This window comes from Prionailurus viverrinus, chromosome E1 (assembly GCF_022837055.1).
Source record: "Prionailurus viverrinus isolate Anna chromosome E1, UM_Priviv_1.0, whole genome shotgun sequence".
NCBI lineage: Eukaryota > Metazoa > Chordata > Mammalia > Carnivora > Felidae > Prionailurus > Prionailurus viverrinus.
In genome coordinates, this window is record NC_062574.1 from 16,985,159 (window position 1) to 17,004,581 (window position 19,423).

At 38.4% G+C, this 19,423-nt stretch overlaps 1 protein-coding gene across 6 annotated transcripts in view; it reads left to right on the forward strand.

Annotated features, from left to right (window-relative positions):
* The window catches only part of SSH2 (slingshot protein phosphatase 2), a 257,943-nt gene that overhangs the window by 140,607 nt on the left and 97,913 nt on the right, over positions 1-19,423 (forward strand). Inside the window, exon 1 of one of the 6 annotated variants that reach the window (XM_047834000.1) lies at positions 10,060-10,391. The exons of 4 other annotated variants lie outside the window; for them this stretch is intronic. In XM_047834000.1, coding sequence (XP_047689956.1) covers positions 10,264-10,391 — 128 coding nt within the window. In that variant the 5' untranslated portion in view covers positions 10,060-10,263. Of the gene's footprint in view, positions 1-10,059; positions 10,392-19,423 lie in introns of those variants that run through there. One more of the 6 variants, XM_047833997.1, reaches the window with a different exon arrangement.

Genomic DNA, 19,423 nt, shown 5'->3' on the forward strand with positions numbered 1-19,423 from the left:
AAAAGAAAGACATGGAAAGTGAAATATAGCCAGGGAAGCTGATACATGAAAGCTTGAAAAGATAATGATGCTGCTCAGCCAGGGCCTAGAAACTTGACCAGTCTAAACAAACTGCATAGTACTAAATTGCATGTGAAAGGGCTGAATCAATCCTGCTGCGATTTGAACTTTTGGCTCCTGAAAGTCTAGGACAAGCCTGAAAATAAAAATAAAGCCCTTACCTAACTGGGTTGTGTTCCAGGCCCTCTACTGGATTCTCCGATGAAGGAAGCATCTACCTATCAGAAAAGGACAGCAGGAGAAAAATGAGGCAGTGAAAAGGAGTCTTATACCAGCTTATACCTATACCAGCTGTGAGGGAGATCACTAATGTATTGATTCCTTCAGGAAATGTTTATCTAGAGCCCTAAGAAAACTACAGCAGGGTGTGGTATAAGGTTGGATCAACCAACCAACCTAGCACTGTACTAGGCTCTATGAAGACCACCAGAGAGAGTTACTGTGTCTGATTTGCTCCCACAAAAGATAAGCTATATGGCATAAAAGAGAGAGTAAAAACCTTGACTAATGATATAGATTATAAATTCCAAAGAAACTAGAAAAGTGTCATAGCATACTATAAACTAGGAATTGATCATTGGACTTAACCAGAAGACCTAAGTTCATTTTTTTAAATGTTTGTTTGTTGGTTTGTAGAGAGAGAGCACGCACATGCAAGGGGCAGGGGAAAGGCAGAGAGAGGGAGAAAGAATCCCAAACAGGCTGTGTGCTGTCAGCAGAGTGTCCAACGTGGGGCTTGATCTCTCGAACCATGAGATCATGACCTGAGCCGAAATCGAGTTGGACACTTACCTGACTGAGCCACCCAGGTGCCCCTAGAAGAGCTAAGTTCAAATCCAAGCTCTGACACGTGCTATGTAAACTTGGGCGGGTCGCCTAATTTCTGAGCTTCAGTTTCCTCATCTGTAAAATGAAGCTGATAATACCAGCTAGCTCTGCTTACCTATACACAGGATTGTAATGAGAATCAAGTGAGGATAAATGTGAAAACCCTGTAGAGTTTCTAATTACTGGAAAAGCTGAGAATTGAAACTAGATCTTGAGAAATAGGTTTTATATGGATAATTTGAAAGATAGATGAAAGTGGTCTCAGAGAGGGACAACTTGAACAGAGAAGAGAATGAGACTCAGATACAGGAGGACAGGATAGAAACCACCTAATAATAGCAAAGACTTATTTTGGGAGAATGGGTAAAAATAGTTACACTGATTGTGTCTGAGAAGAAATGGAATTGTGGGTAACATGCCATAATGACTGAATTATGGTAGGATTTAAATTAAGGAGGATCTGGAGGCCCGAAGGAAGAGTTTGGACTTGTTCTGAAAGGGAATAAGGAACTATTTGGGGATTCTGAGTAAGGAACTATTATAAAAGTACTTAACTCTTAAGTCATTTTGATAGTATCTTAGAAAGTGCCTGACATACAGCTATTCAGGATTAGTCCAACTGAATTCAGTCAGTCTATCAACAACATATAGGATGAATTAGACACATTTGCACCTAGAGTCTAAGCTTCTTATCACCTAGATATTAGTCTGGTTCATGTTTTTCTTTAACTGTCACAACGAATGATAATACCTGCCTAGCTAGTAGGTTTATTTCAAACATCAAATAAGATGACGATGCCATTATTGTCCACAAATACATTAAATGCCTCCTTCACGTAGGATTCCAAGTAAAGAAACGAGGGAAACAAAATGTAGATATCAATGCCTTAGAGAATCTTGTGATGAATATTAGTTTGAAATTCAGAATTCTGAGGAATTTGGTAGCAAGAGGATGGTATACAACAGCCAAAAGATGTACTATATTTAATATTAGGTTAGGTTCCTATTATTGTCAGGACCTGCTAGACATAGCTAGGATCAAATAGAGGAGAAAATACCAAGTGCAGTCAGGTAAGTAAGGTCTCCAGGAGTCCTTCCTGTTGGCAGTAGAACTTTTCAGACTTAACCTGTTCTGTAGTGAACCTCCATCATCATGGAGACAGTGTAGAATACTGGTTTAAGGAAACAGGTTTTGGAACCAGAATAACTGGCTGGGGTCAAAATACTGCTATCTAACAGTAAGCAAATTATGCAATCTCTCTGAGCCTCATAAAGATAAGAATAGAATCATAGAGTTGTTTGAGAGAATTAAGTAAGATACTGCATGTAAACTCTTAATAGAGGATCTGGTACACAGTGAATGTTAGCTCAACAAATGTCAATTAATGTTTTTATTTTCAAGACCTCCTCAACTCGTCTAGCCTCCATTTTTTATTCCCCGATTCACTTTCTATTTTTCTATCTCTTGTTTCACCCCATTCCAGGACACTGAAGGCCACATTTGGCTCATTTGCCTACAGTATGTTCTACAGCATTAGCATCAACAAGATCCTTAAATATCTTCTGAATTTAAAATTATATTATCTTCAAAATAGTTTAAGTATTACCTATATTTATTATAGTCTAAGTAATTGTTTGAAATCAATGATCCTTAACATAGTTTTTTTTAATATTTTTCTTTAACATTTTTTAAATTATTAAATTTATGTAAATTTTAAAAATTAACATATTTTTCTTTATAATTTACTCTATTTTTCTACTTTCTCTCTTTAAGCATGTGTCATATATATATATATATATATATATATATATATATACATGGTTTTTCTTAATGTAGTATATAAAAGATGGAACATAGAAGAGGATCTTGGACCCTGAGTTAATTTAATAGCTCACAGGAGAGAAGGCGCTAAGGTTCTATGGGAAAATAAAAAACTAAACCTTTTAGGAGGGCAATTTGATCATATCTACCAATTCCTAAGATGTTTAAAATATTTTAACTGCCAATTCCACCTCTAGATGTAAATCCAAGAAATATATTCACATGTATGCATAAAGACATGTTCATGGTGATATTGTATGTAATAGTAAAAATTGTAAACAACCTAAATGTCCATCAGTAGTGGACTGTTTAAATAAATTATATACAATTATAAAATAAAACACTATGAACTCCTTTAAAAGAATGAGGCAAATCTATATAAACATAGAAAAACATCTAAGATATAGTGATAAGTTTGGGGGGGGGAGCAAGAAGCAGAATAATATGTATAATATATATAATTCTATGCTTGTGTGCATGTGTGTTTCTAAAACAGCAGCTTCAATATATTAACGTTTGCATATGCAAGAAAATTTCTGGAAATATTAACAGCAATCCCTGGGAGTAGGACGATGGGAATGAAAGAGTGACTTTTATTTTACCTTTCCGAATACTGAAAAAAAGTTTTAATAATTCAGCATGTATTACTTTTACTTTTTTTAACTAGTTTTTAAAAAACAAACTGTTTGAAGAGATAGAATGGGGATGAAATGGTTAAATGTTTTGTAAGGTGTGTTGGATGTGAAAAGTGATCTATAAATGCCTATTATTTTTACTAAACAATAGCATGTGGGGCTTTTGTAACCTGAAGAAAGCAGCATTTCAGCATCTTTTCCTACTGGAGCATATGGTGGTTAAGACCATGGGGGTGAATGCCTTAGAGATTGCCTCTCATGGAGTTGATATGCAGATCTTTTCAGTATTCCCATTGCTCTTATGGTGGAAAGTTCCATGGAAAGGACTAGAAGGGTTCAGTGACATTGCTCTATCCAGTGTTTAAAACTATTGTCAGATACTCTTTTAAATAAAACTATTAGCCACGTGGTGATTGCAAAATGATTGCTTTTAAGAGCCTTTGTTTACAGAGTTTAGTTTATTGTATTGTATGAAGAGTGCCTTTGACTAAGTGTAGTGAGATACCTCTTGGTGCTGTCTGGGCAACAAGTTTGGAACTTGTGTGTATTATCTTGAGAGTTTTATCCTAGCGTTTTACAGATTAACAGGAGACAGAATGTTGTGCTACTCCAGGTAACAGGCTTTTTGTTTTGTAACTCTTTAAAGTGTTGGTTTTCTCCCTTTTGACACTCAGGGGATTAATTTACTATTTATTTCTGTAGATACGCCCTTAGAGAAAACATAAAAATACAAATAGGTCTTCTGACAGGTATAATCATATTTCTTATGACTAGGTATTTTTTAAATAAAGTTATATAAGGTAATACTATTATTTCAAAGGTTATAAATACAAAAATGTAGTGAACACTGCAGATCTCACATTACTACAGAATGCAATATTAAGTTAATGTAATTAGCTACCTAGCAAACAATAATAGTGAAGACTCCTGGAAGAAATGGTGTGGTACACTGGCGAAATCTGTATGTATGTTAATTTTCATTCATTCTTCAACTTCTCATCCCAAATACAAACAAATACAACGAGCTTTCTGTTAGCCCATTGGATAAAGTCACTAGAATCTATAACTCTGACATCAGACTCACTGACATTTTAATGCTGCCCGCCCCGCTTTAGCTATTTTTCAGATTGGTGGAAAAGAGCATAGAAGATTATTTCTGGTCAACATCTTAATTTCATCGGTGCATAAATTAAAATGTACAGTCAACTTTACCTCAAGGCTGCCAGACAGACTTCAGAGTCCCCCTGCCCACTCCCAACACACACACACACACACACACACACACACAAAACACACACAACACACAGCTTTCTTAATGACCTGAAGAAAGGCACATAGGTCTTTTCCCTATTAAGAATTTTTACCTCAGAGAAACAACCAAAAGATCAGACAAATGGAGGAGTTAGAGAAGCAAAGAAACTTAAAAAAAGATTTAGGGGTGCCTGCCTGGCTCAGTTGGTACAACATGTGCCTTTGATCTTGGGGTTGTGAGTTCAAGCCCCACATTGGGTGTAGAGATTACTTTAAAAATAAAATCTTTAGGGGCGCTTGGGTGGCTCAGTCAGTTGAGCGTCCGACTTCGGCTCAGGTCATGATCTCACGGTCCGTGAGTTCAAGCCCCGCGTAGGGCTCTGTGCTGACAGCTCAGAGCCTGGAGCCTGTTTCAGATTCTGTGTCTCCCTCTCTCTCTGACCCTCCCCGTTCATGCTCTGTCTCTCTCTGTCTCAAAAATAAATAAACGTTAAAAAAAATTTAAAAAAAATAAAATCTTTAAAAAATAAAATAAAAAGATTTATTACAGCCATGCACTCTAAGATTGTTCTTTGGAGATTCCAACTCTCTGATTTTATTCCTGAAGGGCAATCTCCTCCTTAACCTTTCTCTTAGCTCTCTTAAGTTTATAGAGCCCTTAAGTCCAAAGAGTAGATTTTTGTGCCACTCTTTTACACTTTACATGTTAATACTGCGAGTAAATTAATCCTCGCAGTAACTTCATAAATTAGGGACTAATACTGAGCCATAGATTAAATAACTATCCAAAATACACAGCTAATGGTGACACTAGGATTCAAACCCATCCAATTAATTCCAAGGCTAGGATTTTTTTCCAAGTATAATTAACATAGTTTTATATTAGTTTCAGGTGTACAATATAATGATTCAACAATTCTTTAAATTTCTCAAGGTTCATCAAGATAAGTGTATTGTTAATCCCCTTTATTTCACCCATCCTCCCCCACCCACCTGCCTTCTGGCAACCACCAGTTCTCTGTATTTAAGAGTCTAGTTTTTTGTCTCTTTTTTCTTTTTTTTTTTTTTTTTTTTTTAAAATTTTTTTTTTTTTTTTTTTCAACGTTTATTCATTTTTGGGACAGAGAGAGACAGAGCATGAACGGGGGAGGGGCAGAGAGAGAGGGAGACACAGAATCCGAAGCAGGCTCCAGGCTCTGAGCCATCAGCCCAGAGCCCGACGCGGGGCTCGAACTCACGGACCGTGAGATCGTGACCTGGCTGAAGTCGGACGCCTAACCGACTGCGCCACCCAGGCGCCCCTTTGTCTCTTTTTTCTTTGTTCATTTGTTTTGTTTCTTAAATTCCACATAAATTAAATTCACATGAGTGAAACCATGATATTTGTCTCTCTCTGACTTGTTTCTCAGTCTTACTCCCTCTAGCTCTATCTATGTTGGCACATGGCAAGATTTCATTCTTTTTTATGATTGAGTAATATTCCATTTTATATATAAAACCAAGATTGAGATTTTTAACTGCTGGGCTCTACTGCTTTCATCTAGATGACTGTTTATGTTAAGTGGATTAAATGTATTTTTCAGGACTTCTAAGCTGAATGATATTCCTTTCCTAAGGTTCCTAACTCTCACAAAAACAGATTTGGGGACCTTTCCTTAGGGTTTTATTATCCCATTTTACAGATGAAAATAAGTGGCTTAGCCAAAATCTTAGTTTATTAAGTGGCTATGTTAGAACTAGAACTTAGGTCCTCTCTGGTTTCTGGCCTACTGCTTTTGGCACTTTACACTGTCACTTTTTAGTTCATTAGCTACCTTCCCTTCAAGTGATCCACCCAGGATGAAATTTTGTTACAGCAGCAAAAACATGCCTACATCCTTCACTCACACTTAAGTGCACTTTCATATCTGTCCTGGAATACCGATTGATCAACAAGTAAGTCTCTGGTTTTACAGTTTTACAGCGTTTGTATCTTATGGAGAGACACATGAAGGCATAGTAATGGAAGTACCGATGGATACAAGAGACATCTATTACTTTAAAATTTTGTTAATGCTTTTAACATATAATTCTATAAAAATTTAATCTGGTCATAGCTGATGCTATCAAGAGCCAGATTAACATTATAGAATATTCATATTTCTGAGCCTTGAAACGGTCACCAAATGACATGACAAAATTTATTTTAAATCTTCTAACTCAAACAAGAGTGTGAAGAAATGCAACAATTTTTCTTCGGGGCCTTTGTGCACATTTTTAAAAGCCCCTTTGGACTTCATGTGGAGTAGAAAACTAGCTTCATTTATTTCACATCGCTCAGTCTAATTTAGAATCATTTTTGAATTCCTAGAAGCTTGGGTACAGAGAGCTTGCTCCCTAGAGCCTTGTTTTCTGACAGTGTAGAGTAAAGGATTAAATTGAGCTGAAACTAAATTGATTGACATTTTGACACTCTGCAGATTGTGAAAAGAAAAGGAATTTGTTAAACTTTTAAAAACAGTAGCAGAAAGATCTATTCCCTTAAAGGTACCTCACTTTGCAAAGATGATTCCATTTTTTTCTTAAAAACCTATGAGGCACGTTGTAGCACTTTCCCAATTTCCTATATTACAGTTCAAAGCAAGAATTTAACTTTGAAAGCTTTTGAAAAGGCCTAGATGGGGGTGTTAAAATAGACTTCGCTGAAAAGGCACTGGCAGAGGTCTTTTGAGGGGAAACAAAGGACTATGCACTTCTGGAGTGTCACTATAGGAACCTATCTATAAAAGACAGATATACATATTTATGAAATCCTTATCTTTAGCGTTTTTTAAATGCCAGAGATATTAAGTGTGAATTGAGTAAGATACATTTCCTGCTGACTTCTTTTTCAGACAGATACAGATGACATTCCATCGTCTTCCATAAGCAGCATCAGTTAGTATTGACTTCCATAAAATCCCATCTCTGCTGTCATGAAAGGAACTGGACTCACCTTAACAGTGCTCTTCTAAAGAGCCTGCTGCATTGTTTTTTTTTTTTTTTTTTTTTTGATCACTGCCAGGAGGCTATAATAAATTACAGCCTGGAAGAAGTTTCAAACTGGCAACTTTGCCAGATATTTAAAGCAATTTATTTTGGGGTGTATCAGCAGATTTTTTTTTTCTTACACTGCCATTTGGGTGCCTGCTGACACAGCCTGAATAAATCTTTCAAACATTTTCCTTACTAGAGATGGATGAAGACGATGATGCACTGGACTCCAGACCTTTCATTAACTCTTCACTTGCCAACTGGTTCTTTCCTATTATCAGATCCATAGGAAACTTAGATCCTATTTCCAGTATGAGTTTGCAATATTTCAAATCCCTGGGCAACAACTTTAAGGTTTTTTTAAAAAATCTTTATTTATTTATTTTGAGAAAGAGTGCAAGCATGCGCGCCCACATTGGCACAAGCTGGGGACCAGCAGAGAAAGAGAAAGAGACAGAGAATCCCAAGCAGGCTTTGCGCTGTCAGCTCAGAGCCTGACTAGGAACTTGATCCCACCAACCATGAGATCATGACCTGAGCCAGAATCAAGAGTTGGACACTTAACCATCTGAGCTACTCAGGCACCCCACCAACTTTTAAGTTTTATGGAAGGATAAACTAACAAAAGAGTTTCTGGTTTTAGGCATAGAATGTATAATTTAGATTATTTAATTACTAGTATTTAGAAAATTGCCAAACCTCCCAATAGAAAAAGAGATCTGAAAAATTGTATATATAAAACAAAGACACATTTTGGGGTGCCTCACAGTTCTTGAGTTCCAGCCCCACGTTGGTCTCTGTGCTGACAGCTTAGAGCCTAGAGCCTGCTTTGGATTCTGTGTTTCCATCTCTCTCTGCCCCTCCACCGCTCGTTCTCTCTCTCTCTCTCTCTCTCTCTCTCTCTCTCTCAAAAATAAGTAAACATTAAAAAAAAATTAAGGGGCACCTGAGTGGCTCAGGTTAAGCGACCAACATCAGCTCAGGTCATGATCTCTTGGTTCATGGATTCGAGCTCCAAGTTGGGCTCTGTCCTGACAGCTCAGAGCCTGGAGCCTACTTCTGATTCTGTGTCTCCCTCTCTCTGCCCTCCCTGCTTGCTCTGTCTCTCTCTCTAAAATAAACATTAAAAAATAAAAATTAAAGACATATTTCTTCTTGATTCTAGCATATGTTGAGTCTTAAAGTGACTTCTTCCTCATTTTAGTCTCTTTTGTCTGGCAATAGAATAGTGAAATCATTTTTTAAAATTATTAATTTCCAGCTCTAGAACTCCTGACAGTTCCATTGATATATAGTTTAGTCAAGTATTCAAAAAGCATAAAATGCTCATACCTGAAAATATTTGTTCTGATGAGACTGGAAGGGGAAGAGGTGAGGGAGCTAACTTTACTGAGTGCCCACACCAGGTCAGCCCCTTTTGTAAACCACTATATAGCATGCAGGAGAGAAAAGAGATTTTCAGCGAGTTGGTTCCTGGTCAGGTGAAAGGCATTGCTCAGTGAGTTGTTAGCAACATTGATAAAGGATTAAACTCATGAAGGCATCAGGGTATATAGGGTTGGTGGGAAAAGCCCAACCTAGATCAGAAGTCATAAAACTAGGGTTCCTATCTAAGTGATGTCACTTACAAATGAGGTTATCTGGCTAGACCCTTTATATTTATTTCCACATCTGTAAAGTAAGGTTATATTCTCTAGCCTGTCTCCCTCTCCTAGATCATCTGGCACAATAGCTATCTACCACAGCTGCGTATTGGAATCACCCGGGGAGCTTTGAAAAAATATTGATGTTTAGGATCCCAACTTCAGGAGACTCTGATTTGATTGGTCTGTGGTGTAGCCAGGGATTGGAGTGTTTAAAATCCCCACAGGTGATTCGTATGTGCAGCTAACGCTATGAGTCCTTGGTTTGGAGGATGGTTAGGAAAGCCTTTTATAAATTTATTTACAAGGGTTAGCAGATGTAATCGACAATGTAAATAGGTTTTTTCCCCATTATAACTTCAGATGTTTTGCTTTAAAAAAAAATTTAGTTTATTACCGAATTTCCCTAGCCCTTAACACCTAGAAAACCGCTGGTAAGTATTCGTTACATTTGTTAATGTACGACCTTTTATTAAAGTTTTAAGATCATTTGAAAAATGGGATTTGAGGTTCAATGTATAGAGCCGTTCAAGATAAGCAGGACCTTTCTGTGGAAACATTCCCAAGAAACGCGAGCCTTTCTTGCTCACCCCAGGCTCGCTTCACTCCTTCACACGAGCCGCGACGTCTTCGTGCCGACCCTCGCTCGCTCGCCCGCCGAGAGGCACGCAGCGTGATCCGGTGGGTGCCACGAGCTCAGGGGCGGAGCGCCCGAAAGGGCCGACCCTCTCTGCTCTTAGGACTCTCCCCGCCCGCTCGGCTCGGCCCGCCCCGCCGCAGCGCCCCGCCCCGGACGCGGGTTGGGGTGGGATGTTGGTGGCGCCCGGCCGCCGGGACTCCACAGCCGAGCCCTAGGGCTGCGGCGACTGCCTCCGCGCGACCTGGCGGGCCCAGTTTGGACGCGGGGATCCCGAGCTGCCCGCGCCTCTGGCCCCGCGGAGCCCTACGCGATCGCCTCGTGCCCGAGCCGGGAGGGGCCAGGATGCGGAGCTGTGCGCCTTGAGCTGGCCTCATGACCCTGAGCACGTTGGCCCGCGAGAGGAAGGCGTCTCCCGCCTGCACCTGCAACCTCGGTAGCCCCGACATGATCCCTTACTTCTCCGCCAACGCGGTCATCTCTCAGAACGCCATCAACCAGCTGTGAGTTCGCGGCGCGCCCTCCCGCCCTCCGCGAAAGCTCGGAAAGTTTGCTTTTCCGGAGCCGCTTTCCCCAGCATCCTGGGGAGCAAGCAAGCAAGCGAGGGCGAAATCGCGCCCTGCGTGCTTGGAGGTCTCGAAGTGTCCGGGGATATAGTGGGGTGAAGCTGTGGAGCAGTTCTTGGAGGCAGAAAGTGTCCCTGGGGGTTGGGCGGATTAAAGAACCCTTTGCGAGAATTTCTGGTAAACTTTGAGGGAAGCTGAAAGTGCAGTCCTCCCTTGGAAGCTGTCTATGGTGACCGAGTGACAGCCGAGCCGGGAGGCTCTGGGTGAAGGGCGGTCTGTAGCTTCTGAACCGTCGCCCGGAAACGCTTGCACTCCCTCGCGGGTCCTGCTGGAGATCAAGCTCCCGTGTTTGTTGTTTTGGGGTTGCTGTTTCAAATAAATTTGCGTGTGACTATAGGTTTCTTTTCGAAAGCCGTTCACACAAAAGAAGGCTGTCCATTCTTCGCTCCCGCTGGCTGTATGTAGTCTGGAATTATTTAAGAAAATTGGATTTCGGTAATTTGGCTGTTTTTCCTTTAATCTCCCCCTTGTACCAGTACGTACTCAAAATCCAAGCCTGCATGCACACCTTCATTCACGAAAGTACAGGATTCAACGCATCTTAAATCGTCGCTGCTTTTTTTGAAGTCTCTAGAGTTGTCGTCCTTCCCTTCCATTGTGGTTGAGCTATTTCTGAGAACTGTGTGCCGAAGCTTGTGGTTAATCTCGCCTCACAGTTAAGGCGAGGGTTACTTTGTGTAGCAGCAGTTTGGTCTTCGTAGTGTGTTAGCACTCACTCCGGAGTGGCTTCAGGAGAGTCAGCTACTGAGGTTTTTCCAGACTTTTGGATACTTAGGGAATGTTTCTTTCTCCCTCCCAGGTCAACCCTGAAAAACTTTTTTTAATGTCCAACAACAGAAACTTTCCACTATCTCTTATTAACAGTCCTAAAATAGCATGTGAAGTGATTTATAATGTTACACATAATTTATTTTAATTGATGGTTTGCTCTCCTACCAAATCAAATTAAGCTCATTTGAGTTTCAGGTTTTTTCTTTGTGTTGATTCATGGTGGAGCTCCTACAAAAAACAGCCACAAAATAAAGTGGTTTTAGTGGTGTGTATATCAACTCTACAGAATTAAATCAGCCACTTACTTGCATTTTTTTTCTTTTTTTTCTTTTTTTTTTTAATTTTTTTTTTCAACGTTTATTTATTTTTGGGACAGAGAGAGACAGAGCATGAACGGGGGAGGGGCAGAGAGAGAGGGAGACACAGAATCGGAAACAGGCTCCAGGCTCTGAGCCATCAGCCCAGAGCCTGACGCGGGGCTCGAACTCACGGACCGCGAGATCGTGACCTGGCTGAAGTCGGACGCTTAACCGACTGCGCCACCCAGGCGCCCCTTGCATTTTTTTTCTTAAAAAAAAGAAATGGAATAAAAGAGAAGGAAAGGAGGGAATAATCAGAAACTGGATAACCAATATCAATAGTGTTGACAATATTTTGAAAAAACAAAACAACATGGGGAGCAACCCACATGTCCGTCAGTAGATAAATGGATAAAACAAAATGTGGCATGCAGTACAACTGAATATTATTCAACCTTAAAAAAGAAGGAAATTCTGACAAATGCTGCAACAAGAATGAATTTTGAAGACATTATTCTAAATGAAATAAGCCAATGACAAAGGACAAATACCACATGATTCCACTTGAGGCACCTAAAGAAATCCCCAGGAGTTTGGGGGAGGGGGAATGGAGAGTTTGTGTTTGATAGAATTTCATTTAAAAAGAAGAAAAAGGGGCACTAGGGTGGCTCAGTCGGTGGAGCATCCGACTTCGGCTCAGGTCATGATCTCAAGGTCTGTGAGTTCGAGCCCTGCGTTGGGCTCTGTGCTGACTGCTCAGAGAGCCTGGAACCTGCTTAGATTCTGTGTCTCCCTCTCTCTCTGACCCTCCCCCACTCATGCTCTGTCTCTCTCTGTCTCATAAATAAATAAACATTAAAAAAAATTTTTTTTAAAGAAGAAAAAGTTCTAGGGATGAATGATGATTACGCAACAATGTGAATGTATTTAATGCCACTGAACATGGTTGAAATGGCAAATTTTACGTATATTGAACTACACTTTTAAAAAACATTAAAAGGCAGAGCTTCTCAGCTTTTGCATTTTAGTTCCTAGTATAATCAAATTAAGCCCAGATTTCTTTTCCTACTTATTATTGCCTTTGAGTAAATCATTTGACTTCAGTTTCTTCCACTGTAAAATGAGGCTCCTACCCCCAGGTTGGATCAAAAGAGATCATATGTGCCAGTAACACTTTGCAAACCATAAATACCTACATTAAAAATGAGTTAATTGAAATTAATAACTAATGCCTGCCATTTGTTGACCTCTTGTCACCGTGCTAACAGTTTAACGTGTATTGTCTCATATAATCATAACAGCAACTCTATGAACCAATTTGTTCTATTTACAGACAATGAAACTGAGACTCAGAGATGTTAATTGCTCAAGGCCATGTAGCTAGTAAATGATAAAACTGTCATTAGAATCCAGAGCCGTTTCCTAGACTGGTGCTTTCAACCACTATAAAAATTATATTCTGAGGAGTTGCAAGGTCACTTTTGAGACTTAATCTTACGAATTGTCTTTAACTGCTGACATCTTCAACTTAGCAGTAAAAAAATGTATTTGCTACACTAAGATTTGCTGCTAACGTAGACAGTCTTTTAAAGAATTTGCAGAATATCTCTTTGATTTTTGTCTTTTGCTACCCTTTTTTCTTATAAGAGATGTAATATCCAAATTCACTTCATCTAAAGTATATTCATTAGGATTACACCAGCCATCATTTTTATTTTGCATTTATAGTGTTCCCCAGTTCATCATTATTTAAGAATCTTTAGAGGTCATTCTGATAAAAATAATACCAAAAATTCTGTTGAAACACACATTTTTGGCATGTAATGTAGAAGGTCTTAATTTGGGATCCATGGTCACCTAGAGTTTTATGGATTGGCTTTAGAAGGTCACTGAACTCCTAGGGCCACCTGGGTGGCTCAGTTGGTTGAGTGTCTGGATCTTGGTTTCTGCTCAGGTCATTATCTCATGGTTTGGTGAGTTTGAGTCCTGCGTAGGGCTCTGCGCTGGTGGCACGAAGCCTGCTTGGGATATTCTCTCTCTCTCTCTCTCTCTCTCTCTTTCTCTCTTTCTCTCTCTTTCTCTCTCTTTCTCTCTCCCCCTCCTTCCCTCCCTCCCCCTTTCTCCCCCTCTCTCTCCCCCCACTCTCTCCCCCTCTCCCTCCCTCCCTCCCTCCCTCTCTCCTCCCCACTTGTGCTGTCTCTCTCAAAATAAATAAATAGACTTAAAAAAAGTGAACTCCTTAAGGTCATATGAAAATGTTGTGTAGATAAATATATTTTTAAAATTAGATTCTCTAATGTGATCTTATAAAAAGTTAATCTCTTTCCTAAAGGGAAGTATTATTTCTAAGGCTTGATAATGTAAAGCTGAATTGGTGTGAGCATTTCCCTGGTGGTGCCAGATATATAAATAGCGACTAGTGGGAGTAACTAAAAGATTAAGATTTAGGATCATAAGTGGAGACTGACTCAAAAAAAAATTTGAAGTGTATGTTTGGGGAAGGGGATACCTTGACACAAGTGTACTCTTAGCCAGATAATTCTCTTGTCACTGCTGAGAACCCACTCATGAATTTTTATTCTGTTCTTATTTGCTGCCTGGGATTTGCTGTGGGTTTAGAAACCAAGTAACAAATGCTATGAGAATTGTGTCAGAGGAAAAAGGCTAGCATAACAGACTGAGATCCTTGGGGCTCTCCAATGGAGAAAGTTCATGACCTTTGGAGTATGGTGTTTAGATACCTTTTTGGTGATTTCACAGGTTCATACTAATTTCTTGAGTTTCAACTGTTATATATAGATGAAATTAGAGAATAACTAGGGTATTACTGTATTTTACTGGAAATTATATCATCATTATTAGATTATGGTCTCCCTTTGTCATTGCATAAAACTCACCAAATAGGGGGTTAATTTTGAAGTATCAATGAAGAACATTAAGAAGTGATTAAATTCACTCCAGAAACTAAGAATAGTCCCTGCCATAAGCTTTAATCCTACTAGAAAAAAATATGTGAGCAACCCAGAGCATCATAGGATCAAATTTCAGGAGTCTTAAATCAGACTTCTCAAATAATCATGAGAAGTTACATGCCCTTTAAGAGTCTATACATACTTTTTTAATAAAAGAGAAATTAGAATTTCTGAAAAATAAGGGAGCCTATGTTATGTTTCGAGAGCCAACATTCAATCCCTGAGAGGTGGCCACTAAGCAAGGGGTCTTCTAGCATTATTGGTATATGCCAAACAATGTATCAAATAGGTGGCTATTTTTGTGCCTACCAAAAAAGATCAGAAAAAGATCAAGAATTATTAGACAAAATGCTGACAGAGGCTACCATTAAAACAGTATTCCCATTATGAAAACCTTTGATCAAAAATCTTGGAACTTAAGTGCTTGAAACATTGCTTGATTGTGAAATGGGTTACCTTGAGCTTTTTATCCTTGACCTAAAATACTTGTATTTAGTATTTGATTTCATATATGAGTTTGATTTCGAAGCTATACATGGATGCTTTCTAAAGCTCAAATTTAACAACAGGAGAGCATATCCAGATAATTATCCAAAATGTAACTTTTTGTGAAACTGAAAGGTGTTTTGTATCTCTAACAAGTTCCTAGATGATGCTGGTCCAGGGGCTGCACTTGGCAACAACATCCTTAAGGTATTCCTCTGAGGCAGATTGAGCAAGTCCTCATCCACATTTTATGAAGTAATAAACTAAAAAAAAAATTGAAATGGTGCAGTGATTTTTGCATAGCAGTTACATGATTTGTTATTGGCAGAACTGAAACTAGAACCAGCATTTCCTGTCTCAAAACACAGAGCTCCTACACTGCTGTACTGGACTGCTATCTTTGTATACATATGGAAACATTTCTTCAGATAAATCTGTAGCAGTGGAATTTCTGGGTCTAATGGTATGTATATGTTAAAAATTTGATACATACTGCCAAATTGCCTTCAAAAAAGGCTTTGCTAATTTGCTTTTACCAGCTGTAGGAATAGACCTTCACCAATCCTGGTAATACTAATAATAACATTAAATAGCACGTTATTGAACTCTTACTATGTACTAGGCATTATTTTGAATACTATTCATATTATCTTTCTTTTTTCTTATGAGTTAGATATTCTCCTCAGTTACAGATGAGAGGCACAGAGATGTTGAGTTACTTGTATAATATTATATAGCCAGGGTGCAAACATAGGCATTCAGACTCCAGGGCCTGCTCTTAAATATTTCTCTATTCGCAATTCCTTTATTACTATAGAGGTTTAAGTATCCTTTTATATTTTTTTATTGGTCTTTTTCACTTTTCTTCTGTAATTGGCATGTTTGTACTTATGACTATTTTTCTGTTGGTATTTGTTTCTTTTTGATGTACTCTACATGATCTTAATATGTAGCCAAAAAAAAAAAAAAAAAAAAAGAACCCAAAACCCTTTCTACCAGTTTATTATGTGTCTTTTAATTTTTCATCTTGTTATAAAAGTTTTTAGGGGCGCCTGGGTGGCTCAGTCGGTTAAGCGTCCAACTTTGGCTCAGGTCATGATTTCACGGTCTGTGGGTTCTAACCCCATGTCAGGCTCTGATCCGACAGCTCGGAGCCTGGAGCCTGCTTCGGATTCTGTGTCTCCCTCTCTCTCTGCCCCTCCCCTGTTTGCACTCTTGTCTCTCTCTCAAAAATAAAATAAAAACATTAAAAACTTAAAAAATGAAAGTTTTTTATTTTTTTTCTTAAGATTTTATTTTTAAGTAATCTCCACACCCAAGTGGGGGCTTGAACTTGTGACCCTGAGATCAAGAGTTGCATGCTCAGGGGAACCTGGGTGGCTTAGTCAGTTAAGCATCTGACTTCTGCTCAGGTCAAGATCTCATGGGTTGTGATTTCGAGCAAGGCACGGGGCTCTGCGTTGGCAGCTTATAACCTAGAGCCTGCTTCAGATTCCATCTCTTTCTCTCTCTGCCCCTCCCCTGGCTTGTTCGTTCATTCTCTCTCTCCCTCTCTCTCCCTCCATCTCTCTCCCTCTCTCTCCTTCTCTCTCCCTCTCTCTCAAAAATACAATTAAAAAAAGAGCTGCATGCTCTAAAAGAGCCAGCCAAGTGCTCCTAAAAGTTTTTAATATTTATTTAATAAAATCTGATATTTTCTCTTAGGATTTCAGAGTTTTGTATCTTGTTTAAAAAACCCTTCCCACCCACTTTCAGGATTATAAAAGTATTCTTTTATGTTTTTTCTAATAAGTCCATACTTTTTAAATATTTCACTCTTTAAAATATCTGGAATTTATAATGTGAGATAGGGGTGTTGACTTTACCTTTTTTTCAAATGGATAGTCATTTATCCCAGTATCATTTATTTAGTCCATTCTCACTTTGCTGATTTGAAACACTACAGTTATTGTATATTAAATTCTAATAGATATTTGGAGTTGATTCTGTACAATTAAGTCCTATTGATAGTTTTTCTATTCATACACCAATACCACATTGTGTACTTACTATAGGAATTTAGTGGGTATTTTGATATCTTGTATGGCAAGGCTTGCCTCGTTATTATGTTTTAATGTATCAGCTATTCTTATTTTATTTCCAAATGTCTTAGAAACACCTTGTCAATTTCCACTTAAAAAAAATCCTGTTAAGGGGGCTCCTGGGTGGCTCAGTTGGTTAAGTATCTTGATGATTTCAGCTCAGGTCATGATCTCACAGTTACTGAGATGAAGCCTTGCATGGGGCTCTCCCCTATTGGAGCCTACTTGGGAGTCTCTCTCTCCCTCTCCCCTGCTCATTTGCATACACCCGGGGGACTCTTTCTCTCTCCCCCAAATAAATAAACAAACAAAAATCCTATTTGGATTTTGACTGAAATTGCACTGAACTGGTTTTGGAGAGAATTAACAGCTTTATGAAATGAGCCTTTCCAGTGAGTAATGTGGTGTGTGTGTTTACTGTATTTTAAATGCTTTTCATTTAAATTTTACTTTTCCTCATATAGTAGTTACACATTTCTTATTAGGTATATTCATGGGTGTTTCTTAAAGTTTTTGTTGCTCTTGTTTTAATGTATTTCTTGAGCTCTCTCCCATGACAGTTTCTAATTAGTCACTGTAACTGTGTAGTAAAAATTTCTATATTTGCTTTTATATCAGACCACCTTGCTGAACTCTTGCTTGGTCCTAATATCCAATAGATTTTTAAGTTGATTTTCTTTCCTTTTCTCCATGCATCATTATATCATCTGTAAATGAGTTTTATTTGAAACATTGCTTTGGCTAGGGCTTTAGTGGAATGTTAAATAATAGCAGTGCTAATGGTTTTATCTTGTTTTCCACTGTGAAAGGAATGTTTCTTATGTTTTGTTAGCAGATGTATTGTGTGCTATAGGTTCTGGCATAGGCCATTTCTCAAGTTGAGGATTGAACTTTATGGATTTTATCTTTGTACGTCCACTTATACATGGATTTTTTTATAATCAGTACTATAAATATATTTTCTTATGATTTTCTTAATACATTCTTTTGTCTAGATTACTTTATTGTAAGAATACACTATAGAATATGTATACAAAATATGTATTATTGATTATTTATGCTACTGGTAAGGCTTCTAGTCAACAGTAGACATTAAGTTTTCAGAGAGCCAGAAGTTATTTGCAGATTTTCAAATGCATGGGGGCTCAGTTCTCCTGACCCCCACATTGTTCAAGGGTCAGCTGTATATCCAATCAAAGATTTTTAGGTATAGTTATTGAATTTTTTAAGTGATTTTTGGACATCTATTGGAATGATAATATTTCCCCCCATTTGCCAGTAGTGCAGCAACTTATATTGAGTTACTAAGTTAAATCATCCTTACATGCTATTTGCATTATTTGTTAAGAGATTGCTGGATTTGGTTTACTATTGTTTACGATTTTTGCTTTTGAGTATTTGTTGAATCTTTGATACAGTCTTTGTCCATCTTATGTCTGATTTGTAGAATAATTTAGGTGTAGCCTTCCATCTTTTTCTAGCTCTGAAACCGTTCTTTAGCAAAAATTACCTGTATTTGACAAGCCTGGAACCAAGAAGTCCTACTCTCTGTTATAATTTTATGAATTTTTTTTTTTGCCTTTCAAGTTTTTAAATTTCTTTGTTCTCATTGCATAAGTATAGTTATCATCCATGATATTTTTTTAAGTTTATTTATTTTGAGAGAGAGAGAGAGAGAATGAATGAATGAATGAATGAACGAATCCTTCGCAGGCTCCACACTGTCAAAGCAGAGCCCAATGCAGGGCTCGAACTCACAAACCCTGAGATCATGACCTGAGCCGAAATCAAGAGTCAGTCGCTTAACAGACTGAGCCATCCAGGCACCCCTCATCCATGATGTTTTTTATTATTTTATTTTTTTGTAATGTTTTATTTATTTTTGAGAGAGAACATGAGTGGGGATGGGCAGAGAGATGGGGGGACAGAGGGTCCAAGGTGGGCTTTGTGCAGAGAGCAGACAGCCCAATGTGGGGCTCAAACTCACAAACCATGAGATCACAACCTGAGCTAAAGTTGGCCACTTAAAGTTGGCAACTTACAGTTGGCCAATTATGTTAAACCGACTGAGCCATCCAGGTGCTCCTCCGTGATATTTTTTAAATCTAAATCATGTATTTTACAGAAATGGACAAACATAATTAGAATAATTGATTATTGATAATGGATTGAAACCAGGCATTTATTTGCAATTTAAGGTCTTTTTTTTCTCTCTTTGGTGGGTAAAGAAACTAATATAGTTAAAAGAAGCATAGGATGTTTCTTTTTCTTTGATTTTAAATTACTGCCGACTGTTTTTT